The 15,687-nt window shown below is 39.2% G+C and overlaps 1 protein-coding gene across 3 annotated transcripts in view; it reads left to right on the forward strand.

Annotated features, from left to right (window-relative positions):
- LOC147021193 (uncharacterized) overlaps nt 1-11,932 on the forward strand; it is an 83,016-nt gene extending 71,084 nt beyond the window's left edge. For all 3 annotated transcript variants that reach the window (XM_085893665.1, XM_085893663.1, XM_085893664.1), the window contains one exon: nt 1,410-11,932. In XM_085893665.1, coding sequence (XP_085749791.1) covers nt 1,410-2,971 — 1,562 coding nt within the window. In that variant the 3' untranslated portion in view covers nt 2,972-11,932. The remainder of the gene's footprint in view (nt 1-1,409) is intronic.
- The last annotated feature ends 3,755 nt before the right edge of the window (nt 11,933-15,687 follow it).

The raw sequence follows: 15,687 nt of genomic DNA on the forward strand, positions 1-15,687 counted from the left end.
CAATGGGACTCGGCCACTGTGTGAGGGGCGGTCCGCGTGATGTCATCACGCCCCCGGACCAATCAACAGACTTGGCGCCCGTGTTGGCCAGTGACAGAGGCGACGAGCGATTTTGCATGCCAAAACCATCCAGTGAGGGAGAGCGGGTCGCGAGGAGGCATCTCCCTACTCCACCCCCCCCCCACCGGACAAGAAGAGGATATTGTTTTCGGCACGATCGGACGGAGCGAGAGAGTGCTGAGACCCGACGGTGCGCGAGTGAGGTTGCGAACGGTCCAGCGCAGTTGTTGGGCCAGAGTGTGTTGAGACCCGACTGTGCTCGAGTGAAGTTCGGATCCACCTGGAGATTAGTTGGAGTCGAGTGGAGTTCGGTTGTGTTGAGGTCCAGCGGAGGTCCAGTCAAGGTCACGTCGCCTGGTCGTCTCGTCTGGCCTGCCGGCGTTCTGTCTGATCCACCTTCGCGCCAACTGGCATCCATAATCGCATCGTGTTGCGGGTTCGAGTCCCACCGAACCGGATCATCGAAAACCGCACGAGGCTGGGAGGTGCGAGACAGGTTCTCCCCTTCGGCTCACCTTCCCTCCAAGCTGGGGGGGGGGCATCAATAAAGGCCGGCCGTCCCATTTATTTTGTGCGTGTTTGTGTGTGGGCCCGTCTGATAAGTAGAAACTGTTGAGTGCTTTTTTTGCACCTTATTTACCACTCTGGTCTTTGTGTGTTCCCTCCTCCCCCCCACGCCCCCCCCCCGATTATAAATAAATCCCCTGTTAAATGTTTCAGCTTGTTTCTGTGTTTCTTTCATTGGCTTAGTGCGGTGCTTGATGGGAAATTGTGAATTTGGACCGATGGACCTCGGTAACCATCCGCACGGGTTACGCACAGTTCGAGCATACCAACGGCTCGTTCCGCTCGAGCTCCGCCGAGGGTGAATTTCCCCAGTAGTTTGGACGACGTGGGTATTTAGGTAAATTGAAATTGGCAATCGACCCTTTCCCACGCGGTTGACCTATTGGCGATCTTTGGTCTGATGAGGGACCCATCGGCTCCGGAGTTATCAGGGGTGGCGACCTATAAATTCCGGGTGTTCGGTGGAGCCGACTCTACTGCTCCATCTGGCAGTCATGCTCGCTGCCGAAACCCAGGCCTCACAACAGTATATCCTGTAAATGTGGAATCCAGACGACACAACGGTTCATCTGTCTCAGAAACTTTAAGATCTGCTTCTGCAAAGGAAGATTCAGTTGTTTATTTCACAAATAGCAGTCCTGTCCGTTCTGCAAAAGGTGAGCAGAAACCTACAAAATGAACATTCAATCTTTTGAAAGGAGGGTTCATAAAATTGTGAAATATTTTGCATTTTGAGTTTGACAGAAAAAGGTAAAATAACTTCTTGCTGTTTGTTTTTGTAGAACAATCAAGGAGTCCAGTTGGACAGATAAGGTCCAGGAGCAGCGTGATTGTGAAGGAGATGTCTATTTTGAAGAAACAATCCCAAGAACAAGACTCACGACCTTTAAACTACAAGTATACATCTGGTGAAAACAGCAGAAAGATCGATATTCAATTAAACAACCCCCAAAAGGTAATCGAAAGGCAAATGTGTAATATATGCAATGAAGATTTTACTTCACCAAGAAACATCAAAATACACATGAGGACCCACAGAGGAGAACACCCACACGAATGCTCTGTTTGTGATAAAGGTTTCTCTCAAAATGACTCTTGGAATAAGCATATGAGGATCCACACAGGAGAGCGTCCTTACAAATGCTCCATATGTAAGAAAGGTTTCCCTCACAAAAGCGCTTTGAATCAGCACGTGAGGGTCCACACAGGAGAGCGTCCTTACAAATGCTCCATATGTGATAAAGGTTTCTCTCACAATGGCAGTTTGAATCAGCACATGAGGATCCATACAGGAGAGCGTCCTTACAAATGCTCCATGTGTGATGAAGGTTTCTCTCGCAATGGCAGTTTGAATCAGCACATGAGGATCCATACAGGAGAGCGTCCTTACAAATGCTCCATATGTGATAAAGGTTTCTCTCACAATGGCAGTTTGAATCAGCACATGAGGATCCATACAGGAGAGCGTCCTTACAAATGCTCCATGTGTGATAAAGGTTTCTCTCGCAATGGCAGTTTGAATCAGCACATGAGTATCCATACAGGAGAGCGTCCTTACAAATGCTCCATGTGTGATAAAGGTTTCTCTCAAAAAGGCGATTTGAATAAGCACATGAGGATCCATACAGGAGCGCGTCCTTACAAATGTTCCATATGTGATAAAGATTTCTCTCAAAAAGGCCATTTGAAAATACATACGATTATCCACACAGGAGAGCATCCTTACAAATGCTCCATATGTCATAAAGGTTTCTCTCGGAAAGACTCTTGCAATTTTCATATGAGTATCCACACAGCAGAGCGACCTCACAAGTGCTCCATGTGTGATAAAGGTTTCTCTCAAAAAGTCGATTTGAATAAGCACATGAGTATCCACACAGGAGAGCGACCTCACAAATGCTCCATGTGTGATAAAGGTTTCTCTCAAAAAGGCGATTTGAATAAGCACATGAGGATCCATACAGGAGCGCGTCCTTACAAATGTTCCATATGTGATAAAGGTTTCTCTCAAAAAGGCTCTTTGAAAATACATACGATTATCCACACAGGAGAGCATCCTTACAAATGCTCCTTTTGTCATAAAGGTTTCTCTCGGAAAGACTCTTGCAATTTTCATATGAGTATCCACACAGGAGAGCGACCTCACAAATGTTCGCTTTGTGATGCAGGTTTTTCTCAAAAAGGCAGTTTGAATCGGCACATGACAACCCACACAGGAGAGCGACCTCACAAATGCTCCATATGTGATCAGGGTTTCTCTCACAATGGCAATTTGAACATGCATATGAGTATCCACGCAGGAGAGCATCCAAAAGTCCATGCAAAAAGAACAGACAATACATGACCGAAAATAGAAGCATCGTTCAAATACCTCCGAATCGGAGAAGGCCCCCATCGACAACACAAAATATTGCAAAAAATAATCAGCAAAGAGAAGTCTGCAAATTTCTGCAAAATTTGCATCATGGGGTTGAGGTTGATAAAAATAATAATAAAATATTGCCAATTAAACTTGATTGAAAAGTAAATGTATTGTCACCCTTTAATGTAAAATGTACTCAAATATGGCATGATTATTTCAATTCTATGTGCTTGAACATGTATTTGTTATCTTAATAGAAATTTGCATTTTAAACGACCTTATCTCTTTCTTTGTTGAAAGATGATCAATCTGCCCAGTAAAGGTGCCCACAACAGATTGACCTTTCAAGTAATCTTTAATCATTATTCAAGATGATAACATTACCTATTGTTTGATTTTATTTTGCTAATTAAGGGATTTTGATTCATGGAATTATATTGGTGTTTGAAAGTCTGGGCGGAGGTATTATTCCAGCTCCAATGGAATGCTGGTTTAAGGAAATATCCAAATGTGTTTTTACACTTTTGTCAGCTTCAGATTATAAATCTTTCCCTCGTCTTCTCAATCCAGACCACGAAGCCATATGTGATCCATCCAAGCACCAATATGGGATGACGTCATTCTGTGCCGAGGTTGAATTCGCCTCTCTGATCTCTGAATATCATACAAAATTCCGATCAACCTTCAGTTCATAAATACTCCTCAGCCCTTCATAATTAAGCTGACCTCCAGATGGCTGCTGCCACAAAGCTGTAAATGATCCCTATCTTGAATCCTTAACATGTCAGGGTGGTTTCAGCAACTGGGAAAGAAAAACAGACCATCTCACTGAACACTATGTAAGAATGCAATATTTCGATGTCCTTTGGAATCAGAGGAAGATTATTGCTTTTTGAAGTGCCTCTGAATTCTCCATATCGATATGGTGTTCTCGTTTTTACTTGCATATGTTTTATTGTTTTAATAAATGACTCAAATGTACAGGAGGAATTGAGAATTTCTTGCAAAATTTAGCAAGCCAGAGGCAGGAGCATTAAGACCTGGATGAGCATGGTTGCAGAGTGGGCTGATGGAAGACATGGGTTTCCAGATCAGATAAGGTGAGGGACTTTAATTCCTGTGGGAAATTCATTTACATGAATTCAAGATGTGTTTGAATACAAGTTGACCACCATGATCAGTGTTTGGCCTGCAAGAACATTTATGAAATGGAAATTAAATAAATAAATAAAATAGGATTCAAAGATATAAAGTGTTGAAGCTTGAGATATTGTTCAACCTTATCTGATCTTGAGTGCATATGAGTCCAAGATGGGATGACAATTTTTCAGCAATGGCATTTGCCAAAAGGTGAGAAAAGTCTATTATCATTATATTAAGGTGGATATGAGGGTGGTGTTGGTTGGTTTTATCTTATCGGTTCTGGTAAATATGAATCTGTGAGACTGAAAATTGACTGTTAAAACTCTGTGCAATTGTCGTCGAAAGTCCCGAGGGGTGCACATCCATGCAGGCATTGCGAGTGATGAATCACGAGCTTGGATAGTCTACCGGTGTTTCGTGGAGCAATACCTGGTGTGATGGGGTTGCAGAGGAAAAAAAAACTTTGGTGAGATCCGACAAAATTTGGAAAGAATACGAGAAGTTTTTTAATGACTGGAAATACAATGGTATTGTCATTGCTGGAAGATGAAAGGTAAAAGGCATTTGGGTTTAAATGTGAATCCTCCGTGTGAGACGATTAAAACATATTTTCATCTCCATTTGATGTATGCCGTGCACATTGACCATAATGAAATTGAAATGCCTGTCTCATATTTTTGCTGGAAAATAGGAAGCAATAAAATTATATAATTTACCATTGTGTTTATTGTGCATGGCAGATGAATGGAAGGCATTTACAGATTCAACGTGTTAAAATAGAAATGTGGAAAAACTCTCAGAATGCCAGTCCTTGTCATAATCAATCACTCGTTTGTTTGTTTCGTTTGGGTGAGTGTTTCGAGCTGTGTGAGTGGAGATATGACACAAGAGAATGTTTGGTGTGCTCGGGTGATGAAGCTGGTTAACAGATTAAATTGGGCTGAGAGGTGATGTATTTAAAATATATAGCGTATTATACGAACAGAGTATTCCTGGGTTGTAAAATGAACATATGAGGTGTGTTCAAAAAGTATCCAACCTTAATATTTTGTGTGTAAACAAATGAAGCTATGGAGGCGTGGTTTGGTGCACGTATGTAGGCGATCCTAATTCTTGTGCATGAATTTTTTCCGGCCTGCAGAAGCTGTCGCTGACAGACCACCGATGAGTGAGGAAGTGCAAGTGAGCGCCGTTGGATTTTTGTTCTTGACAAAATGACTGAAAAACTTGAACTACGCCACTGCATCAAATTATGTGTAAATCTTGGCGATTCCCAATTGGAAACGATCCGTAAGACTCAACAGGCCTTCGGAAATGAAGCAATTGGCATCACACAGATTAAAGAGTGGTACAACCGCTTCAAAGGTGGTCGCACATCAGTGGAAAGTGAAGCACGTTCTGGTAGGCCCTCAACATCCCGAAATGAGATCGTCATTGACCAAGTGAGGACCCTGCTGATGCAGGATCATCGAATTACGATCAGAGAACTTGCAGATGAGGCGGGCGTCAGCATTGGATCCGTTCATTCCATTGTGACTGAGGATTTGGGTTTAAGGAGAATCTCAGTTAACTTTGTGCCAAAGCTGCTAACGATCGAGCAGAAGCAACTCCGTTTGGAAATCGCACAGGACATGCTGGAGACTGTGAACAGCGATCCCAACTTCTTCAACACAGTGATCACTGGCGATGAGATCACATTGATCCGTCATTTTCTGAAAAACGAAAATCCGACTGCGCTCACTTACACTTCCTCACTCATCGGCGGTCTGTCGGCGACTGACAGCTTCTGCAGGCGGGAAAATATTCACGCATACGGATTAGGATCGCCGACATACGTGCACCAAACCATGCCTCCCAAGCTTCATTTTTTTACGCACGAAAAATTAAGGTTGGATACTTTTTGAACACACCTCGTACATTGACGTTTAATTTTAATCTCAGAGACAGCTTGGAGCTCTAATTGCCTGCATGTCAAACACTGGGTCAGGAATCCAACCCAGGGGAAACCCCACCCATAGCAGACTTTACCCTCCATTCAGGATTCCAACCGTGTGCAAGCGGTTGTGAGGGAGCTTTAAAATCTACGAGGATTTCTCTTTTAATGTGTGAAAAATGTCATTTTTAACCCCCCCCCCCCCACAGTGTATTTCATAAATTACAAGTAAGCTTAGAGTTAAATGTTATGTGGTCACCATGGTAATGCAGACATTGATGATGCCGTCACACTGATTTAAATGCCAATAAAATTGTTTCAATCTAATTTTAAAGGTCAACATAATACATACGCGATTTGGTTGTTAAAATATCCGGATGTTTTTGTTTGACTGCCATGTTGGTTGGCAGGTGGAGCAAATGAGAGAAAAATCTTCGGTTGAGATGGATTGTAGAGTTATTGATTCTGCCATTGTCAGGTAGGTAAATGTAGCCAATATAGTGTGCACGGTATTTTGGGATAGTACTGCAACTCTTCTGTGCAAAAGGTATGAAACTGTACTTTGAAAAAACCACATGAAAATTATTTATCACTTTATAATGCTCGAAGGCTCAGCAAATATGACGTCGTATAGAGTATACTGTACTGCCTTGTGTACTGTGTCGTGTCGATGCCCAATGACAAATTCGTTGTACAAATGTGACGTCAGATGATCGAAAAGCGTTGATAAAATAAATCATAAACGAGCCGACGGTGAATTAAGTGGAAGAAGGTTAACCTCGTCTGCACCAAATAAGAAGGACCCTTCCCATTCATCCACCGATCTGTGTTGTGTTACCAATCAGGGCTGAATATGGTGTTATGTCGGAACAGGACGTTGGAAGGCATTTCAATGCTCGTTTTTGAAACGAAGAAATGATATAATTACCTTTGGTACACAATCAACAAATGGTTTGCTTCGATCAGCATTTATTACTCGTTATAAAATGCCTTTGATATTATCCAATTGAGCACGAAGCGAGATCAGAAATTGTTGAGATCACAGTGTTTAACATCAGAGTGTGTGCTGTCACTCAGATGGACGTTAGGACGGACGTCAATGCATTGTCGTCCCGGTGTTTCACAAGCAAAGTGATTCGTCAATGTGTATTGCAGCTTAAAGGTTAATTTGGAATATTTAATTCAGTATATTGCATTTATTTTTCATACAAATGAGTGGAAACGTGAGTTTGAAAGTGTTCAACGTCCTTGAGCAAGTTTTTGTGAGTGGGTGAGTTATCGCAGTTAATACAGAAAATTATTAATTAAATGGCATTTGGTGAGTGCTGTGATCAACTTTTCTTCAGTGCTTGACTTGCCAAATCGTGGGCAAACTATCGCTGGCATTGTAAGTAAAATACAATTAAATTGTTCAAGACTTAAGAGCTGTAAACTTAACTGAACATGTTTGCATTCAGACAGATTGTAAGATTGTGTGTGTGCATGCGTGCGTGCGTGCGTGCGTGCGTGCGTGCGTGCGTACGTTCACAATGATAATTGCGATTTTCTTAAAAAGAAATATGTGATATTTAGGAAATCATCTCAGCATTTTGACTTTCAAACCCTTTATCATTATTCACGTGAGATGGGAGGTGTGCACAATCTGCATCAACACAATCGTAATGGGAGAATAATATGCGGCTGGTAGCTTATGATAAGTGTAACGTTGGACCTGGTGGCGAGAGGATTTCTGCCATGCTCACAGATGGTTATTGTAGCCCCACGCATGGTCTGACTAACTTCAACAATCGCATTTGGAAATCCATTGGCTTTCCAAGTCCCACATTCGGTTTCAGTGGAGATTGAAAGCGGAAACGCAACATCTCTCCGCTTTGAGAACTATAATGCACTAATTGGTATTGTTGACCTCATCGAGTGTCTCGATCCAGCGATGTCCACCATTCGACCTGGTTTGTCTATTACCGCTGAATGAGAATGGTGAAGAAGAACTCAACTGCATGGACGTAATGACATATGCTGCATTGTTTTTTTCACGGAGACCCTGGAAGTGAATACTTATAGAGATTCTCAAATATGTTTTTGGGATTTTTCATGATTTTGGAATAACTTGGCATGAGGAAGGTTTTTTTTTTTTACTTCTTCAAGAAGCAAAATTAAGAACAAAGAGCTTATCGTTCAGAAGCTATTCTGTTACCATCCACGATTCTAGTGATTCGGTGTGAGGTGCATAAGGGGAGAGCGGGTGGTGTTGCAGGACGAAATGTAAAAGCAGATAATGCAGAAAAACTTGCAGCTGAGACGGGGCGATGTCCAGTGATCATGCAAGATGCTTTAATGGCTCCTGAGAGTGCCTCAGCCTTGGAGGATGTAACAGCCATACAGATAGCCGTTAATACACAGGAGAAGGACAAGTGGGTAAACTCAGGATGTATATCTAACACTCAATCCCAACTACGGACTTCTCATCATGGACGTGAGGTGGCACCACATGCATTGTCAGCATGATTTGCCTGTTTGGCTCATGGCATGAGTCGTACGGGCAAAGGCACAATGTGCAACTTTATGAAAAACAAATGCCGAGATGTAGTGGATATTAATTTGTGCGTGAACGCAATAATGGTTGTAAAATTTTGATGAAGGATTTTATAGCATTACAAGTATCACAATGAGGGACAGGATGGGTGCTGGAAAATAATTTGGGAAAATTTGTGAGCAGACTGGTCGTTCGGAGGCCATACCTCCTCCAGACCGGAGGCCATGCCACTGGTGCTATTGTCAATGAGAGCCACTCTAAATAGGAGAACAGGACTATCACCACAAAATATTAATGGAAAACCGATGAGGGCACCTGACTCACCTCCATTAACGATAAAGGAGATGAATATTCAACAAATGGATGATGCATTGTGTACATTTTGTGTTGCACTCAAATATATTGAGAGCATTTTATTTTCGGTGAAGAACACGTTGCCCGAAGCAACAACCAAGGACTGTTACAACTTTGGCCCAGGAGATACTGTGCTCATGGAGATGCACAAAACGAAATCTGCATTGAAGACATCAGAAGAGACCAATGAACTTTTGTTTCAATTATGTTGTGATGTTTTAATAATTGAAGACTTGTTTCATTCATAGAATTGACGCACAGTCAGGATGAGTTGTATCATAAGATTTGACCATATGAGAAGGATGAATATACTGGTTCTGGCTCACTTCCCCCATGTTAAGTGAATGGGGATTCTCAGCGATTCATATTTTTTTCCCAACCTGTTGAATTCCCCACTGTTGAAATATCTAAAACATGTCAGTGAATGGAGATTTTAATAGCGTCCCCTTTCAACCTTGGAGCACTTTTTTTCAAATAAGCAATGCATATTGTTTAGCTCACTCAATGAACCTATAAAGATTTCATCATTCTCAAATTCCTTCAATAGTTTAATTTTCTTTGCACAATAATCCCCATCTAAAATATTTAAAAATAAAACATTTGAATCTTTATATTTTTCATGATACCCCTTTTGTGTCAATAATAAATGATAAACTTCTCTTAATGTTCTTGCTTGACCACCTCCTGATCCTCAGATTATTTTTTGCATAACCACGCCCACTTTTCCCAAGCCCCGCCACTTTTTCTTAAGCCCCGCCCACTTTCAGGAGGTATTTTCCATAAGCCTCGCCCACTTTTCCGAAACCCCGCCCACTTTTACTAAGACCTGCCCACTGAATGAGGTTTTTTCATAAGCCACGCCCACTTTTCCAAAGCCACGCCCACTTTTACAAACTCCCGCCTCCTCTAACATCATTTCCATTTCATCTCTGACTTCATATGGTTGAATAAAAATTCCCAACGAAGGCTTGCCTGGGCTTGCCCAGGGAATTTCCAAAGGAAACCACACACACCAGTCTTTTTGTATAAAAGCTTCAAACCCAGACTCCATTTTAAACAATTTTTATACTGACAATGGAGGGCAGTGCTGAGCTTGAGTGGGATGACTTTGGAGTTCCTTGGAGTTCTATTACTTGCATGGAATAAACTTTCAAGTCTGAACTGGATTCAAACCTCTTATCTATTGAGGTAAGATTTTATTTTCCTATTTACAGAGTTTGATTTAAGCATAGAATCATTTAATAATGATTAAGTGTTCGTGAACTGTGAAGTTATCTCATCGTCAACGTGTTATAATTAAATCACTTCAATAATACATTATTATTTTCTCTCACAGGAAATTGTATCTGAAATACGAAATGAAAATATTGCTTCTGCCACAACTTGGGGTGAAATTGTTGGCTTGGTTGAAGACCTTGTCAGCGACCAAGACCCACAGAACGAGCTCGATCTTGATTACCCAACCAAAGAGTTATACCCTGGAGACCAGCAAAATCCTGAAAAAGAGTTTTACAACAATAGTACTCATTTCGAGTTTTCAAGACGATACCCACTGAACAAGTGACACCTTGATGAGCCAGAATACAAGTTTTACCTTGGATAATCACAAATTTTGAAAAAATCAGAAAATGAGTTCTGCCTTGATGGTTTAAATAACTACCTTGGAGACTCAGGAAAAGGGTTCTGCCAAGATGGTTCTAAATATGGGGCCTACCTTGGAGACTCGCAAATTTTGAAAAAATCAGTAAATGAGTTCTGCCTTGATGGTTTAAATAACTACCTTGGAGACTCGGGAAAAGGGTTCTGCCAAGATGGTTCTAAATATGGGGCCTACCTTGGAGATTCACAAATTTTGAAAAAATGAGTTATCCTTGGTGGTTTTAAATATGAAACCTACCTCGGAGACCTCACAAATTTTGAAAAAATCAATAAATGAATTCTGCCTTGATGGTTTAAATGACTACCTTGGAGATTTGGGAAAAGGGTTCTGCCAAGATGGTTCTAAATATGGAACCTACGTTGGAGACTCACAAATTTTGAAAAAAACAGGAAATGAGTTATCCCTTGGAGACTTTGTAAGTTGGTTTTATTTTGGACACTTGAAATGTGGTTTCCACCAAGAAGACCCTTGGGGATCGAAACCTATCGATGTAGTTCTTTGTTGGATGGTGCTTGATGAGAGCAATATCAAGAAAGTTCTGGGAAGAAAGTGCAGGAAAGTTCTTACTCCCCCTTTCTTCTTCATTAAACCTGAAAGCCTTAAAAGACAGAATTGGAAGAAGAGGAAAAAAAAAACCATGAAAAAAAAAACATTAAAAAATATATTGTTAGTTCTGGGAAGAAGATCCAGGAAGGTTCTTACTCCCCCTTTCTTCTTCATCAAACCTGAAAGCCTTAAAAGACAGAATTGGCAGAAGAGAAAAAAACATAAAAATATATATTGTTGTAATACGTATTTAATAAAAGACATTGTGTTGGGTGAGGGTTGGGATTTTGAATGTGAGGGTTGGGGTGAGGATTGAGATTTTGAATGTGAGGGTTGGGGTTGAGATTTTGAATGTGACGGTTGGGGTTGGGGTTGAGATTTTGAATGTGAGGGCTGGGTTGAGGGTTGGGGTTGAGATTTTGAATGTGAGGTTTGGGATTGCGATTTTGAATGTGAGGGTTAGGGCGGGTTTGCGTTGGGGTTGAGATTTTGAATGTGAGGGTTGAGATTTTGAATGTTAGGGTTGGGGTTGTGATTTTGAATGTGAGGGTAAGGGTGGGTTTGCGTTGGGGTTGAGATTTTGAATGTGAGGGTTGGGGTGAGGGTTGAGATTTTGAATGTTAGGGTTAAGGTTGGGGTTGCGATTTTGAATGTGAGGGTAAGGGTGGGTTGATTATGCTCCCTGTTATATTATCACACGCACACGTGCATGCACGCACACACACGCACGCACGCACACACACACACACACACACACACACACACACACACACACACACACACACACACACACACACACATTAACAAACAAAAGTTAAGCCTTGACTATTAAGTTGAGGATTCTGCGTTTGGGGTTCACAGATCTAAGAACGTCCCCCTTGACACACATTATATATTTTTAATTTAACCCTCGGCAGATGCCACCTGTTATACACCTCAGACTTGGCCCTCGAGTGTCCATAACGGCGAAAAGTAGAAGAGGAGTGAAGCGCCAACCTATTGCTCCCATGGGCATTATTTGCTTTGTTTTGCCTTTTGTAATTCCTGTGAATAAAATGAACCTAAAATCTCTTCCCCTTCTAAATCACATATCTTATAAGTCCAAGGAACTGTATCTATTACATAAACAATTTTAAAAAGTTCATTTGCCCATCGCTTTGTGTAACCTTTTTCAAAATGAGATTTCCACATATATATATATATATATATATATATATATATATATATATATATATATATATATATATATATATATATATATATATATATATATATTCTTACGATATCACCAACTTTGAACTTAGGTTTTCTAACATTAATCTCTTTTTCGTATTCTAATTTTGTAAATGTTTCTGATGGTTTCATATTCGTTCACGTGTGAATCGTGTCATTATACTGATCTACAATATCCTGAATAAAATATGACCGTTGTTGTGAACCGAGTTGTTTTAATTTTTTATATAGTCTCTCTTTTAAGGTGCGATTAAAGCGCTCAATAACAATGGCTTTTCCTTCATTAAAGGTAATGTATAATGTAATGCTGTTATTTTTTAGAAAATTCATAAATGTCTTGTTATAAAACTCTCCACCCTCATCAGTCCACAATTTTTAAGGTTTTCTCTTACTTTTATTAAATATCTGTTGAAAGGCTAACATAAGAGTATTACCTGTTTTGTTTTTTTAAAGGGACAACCCACGCGTATCTTTTCCTCAAATCAATAACGGTTAAATTATACTTATACCCCTTATCATTATTGAGTTCAATCAAATCAGCAGACCAGATATAATCAACTTCCTTGGAATAAACCTTCCTTCCACAAAACTTTGTGAATATTGGTTTATGTAATTCATCAGCTTATTGTTCTTCAGTCTTAATGACATCATTAGAGCCAATAAGTTTTTTGAATTTCCAAGCCCAAGTTTCAATTCAGGACTGATCCTCTTCTTCAGGATGAACCTATCAACTTTTTCTCTCAAGGTTGGATTTTGTATGAGGGACATTGTACAACATTTCTCTATCGGCTTCATGCTTTTCTTCCAAAGTTGTGGTATTCCCATTATCAATATCGTGCCTCATGCACACTTCGTCAACCCTATTGATGGGTTTACTCCATGGTTTAGGATTGTCTGCTTCATCTAATCTTTTATCCAAGTTTGTGCCTGGACCTCAGAAAGAATACCCTGGTAGATGTAATTCCCCTGGTATTCCAATAGTTGTAAATTTACTTCCTGATTAAAACTTTTGTATATCTCCTCCATGTTTGTGTTTGGAAATAAATTGACTCTTTTTTTTTGAAGCACACACCGAACATGTACCTTTTTGTATAACCCTATTATTTTTACTTTTAAAATGTGAAATATTTTTCGTAATAATTTTCTTTTTACATTTGAGACAATAACTCATTTATTTATGAGAAAAATTCCGACAGAGTGTGAAAACCTTTTTGGTTTCCAGCATTCACATTTGAATCTTAATTTTTAAAACATAAAGAATCCTTAGAAACATCTTTCCTCTCTCCTCCATTTATTTAAGAAAAAAAAAATGAAAAACTTGAATTAAAGACAATATCTTTTCCTTCCAAACGATTCCAATATTCTTGTCGAATATATTGCTAATAGACTTGTCAATTCTTTGTTTTCCTCCTCAGTACGTTGAGATTCATTATTTCCTCTAATACCACCAATCTTTCTTGAATCTCACTGGTTTCCATATTTTCATATTTATTTATTCTCTCTCTTTCCTCTGTCTCTCTTCTCCCTCTCCTCCTTCTCTCTCTTTTCCCTCTTCTCCTTCTCTCTCTTTTCCCTCTCCTCCTTCTCTCTCTCCTCTTTCTTCTCCTTTACCTCCTCTTCTCTCTCTTCAACTCCTTCCTCGTCCCTCACTCTCCTTGAATCACTTACACCCCATAGAATATTACACATATATTCATCGGGATTTCTTGTTATTCTGGTATCCAAAATAATTTTTTTTTATAACAGGAAACCAATAAAATTTCTTTTGAATTTCTAAAAGAGCCTTACGTTTTCTTAACTTTATAATTTTTTCATTATTTTACATTTTAAATAAATCCAAAGTTGTTGGTTTATCAACATCAGTATAAAGCCAATCTTATATTGAAAATACCGAATACCCTTTTCTTGAAGGTATGCTTGGACACAGAAATGATAATTTTCTTGAAGCCTTCTTGCTGTCATTTATGTATTAGAAATATATGTTAGAATAATATTATGACACGAAACACCTCCCCATCTTCCCATAGTTAAATAATTTTGTATTTCCTTACCTATTATATATATAATCCTGTTCTTTGTGTTTTAGTGATATAAACCAGGGCAAAACCATTATTATATTGACCCTTATTAAATTCTTTTATTTGTTGTTTACCAATCGTGGCTCCACAAAACTCATTCTCCATACCAAGTGGATAATATTCTTCCTTACGAGACTGATTTAATTGTTCCAGTTCTTCCAGGTCAATTTTAAATGACCAATTATACCCTGTCATTCATATCATACCCCCATTGTTCTATTCTCATACAAACGATACGCCCTTCTTTATAAAAATTTATTTTAATTTGAAGTGTGAATTCTGTATTACTTGGAGATAAAATCAACACTTCTGTATCTTTGGAATACATGGCCGTTTTATTTAAGGATATATTGTGATAAATCACTTAATCTCACCAGTTCATTCACGTCAGTTGGACTTGGATAATTTTTTAATATATAAGCATTTTTCATATTTATATTTTTGGTTATACGATATTTCTGTTGTTCAGCCTGTGCATTTGTGTAATAATTTGAGAAATCAATATCCAGTTCTTGGAATACACCAAAGATCAAACCATCTTTACCAACGTAAGTCATTTATATTAGAATAAAAATGTCATGAAAAATTATTTTTGTTGAGTTGAAATAACACATATAGACATAATTGACCACAACACTTGGAATTTAATTCTTGGACTTGAAATGTTTGATAAATACCATTCTGTAAGAATTTTATGACTTCATCAGGTGGTGGAAGCCCAAAACTATCAAAATAATATTTGTCTTGACTATTAATAATACAAACCCAATGAGAACCGTTCCCATTATTATCTTCTAAGTTCATAATAATATTCTTTGTATGTTTCGGCACATTTGTTTATTCATCTCTCATACAAATAACCACATTATAAATTTTTAATTTCTTCCAATATTTGACAAGTTGTAAATTTGATGTTGTATTCTTTCCAAATTCTTTTAACCACTCATCAATGCTCATTTATTTATGAGAAAGATATAATCCATTACCCCTTTTAGTTAATTTTACACCTGCTTGTGCGACAGAATAAAGCATATCTCCAATTCACAATCTTGCTTTATCAGGCAGACTTTCAAGTTTTTCAACAAAATCTACAATTACACCACTTCCACTAATTTGTTTATCCAACTCTTTGTTATGTCTTCCCAATTTTTTTGAGCCCGGAGTTGAGCCTTCCTTTCGTTGGCAGTTTTCACCGCTGTTAAAATCCCACCCGTCAAT

This window comes from Eptatretus burgeri, chromosome 8 (assembly GCF_056783735.1).
Source record: "Eptatretus burgeri isolate ZD-2024b chromosome 8, Ebu_testis_v1, whole genome shotgun sequence".
Lineage (NCBI taxonomy): Eukaryota > Metazoa > Chordata > Myxini > Myxiniformes > Myxinidae > Eptatretus > Eptatretus burgeri.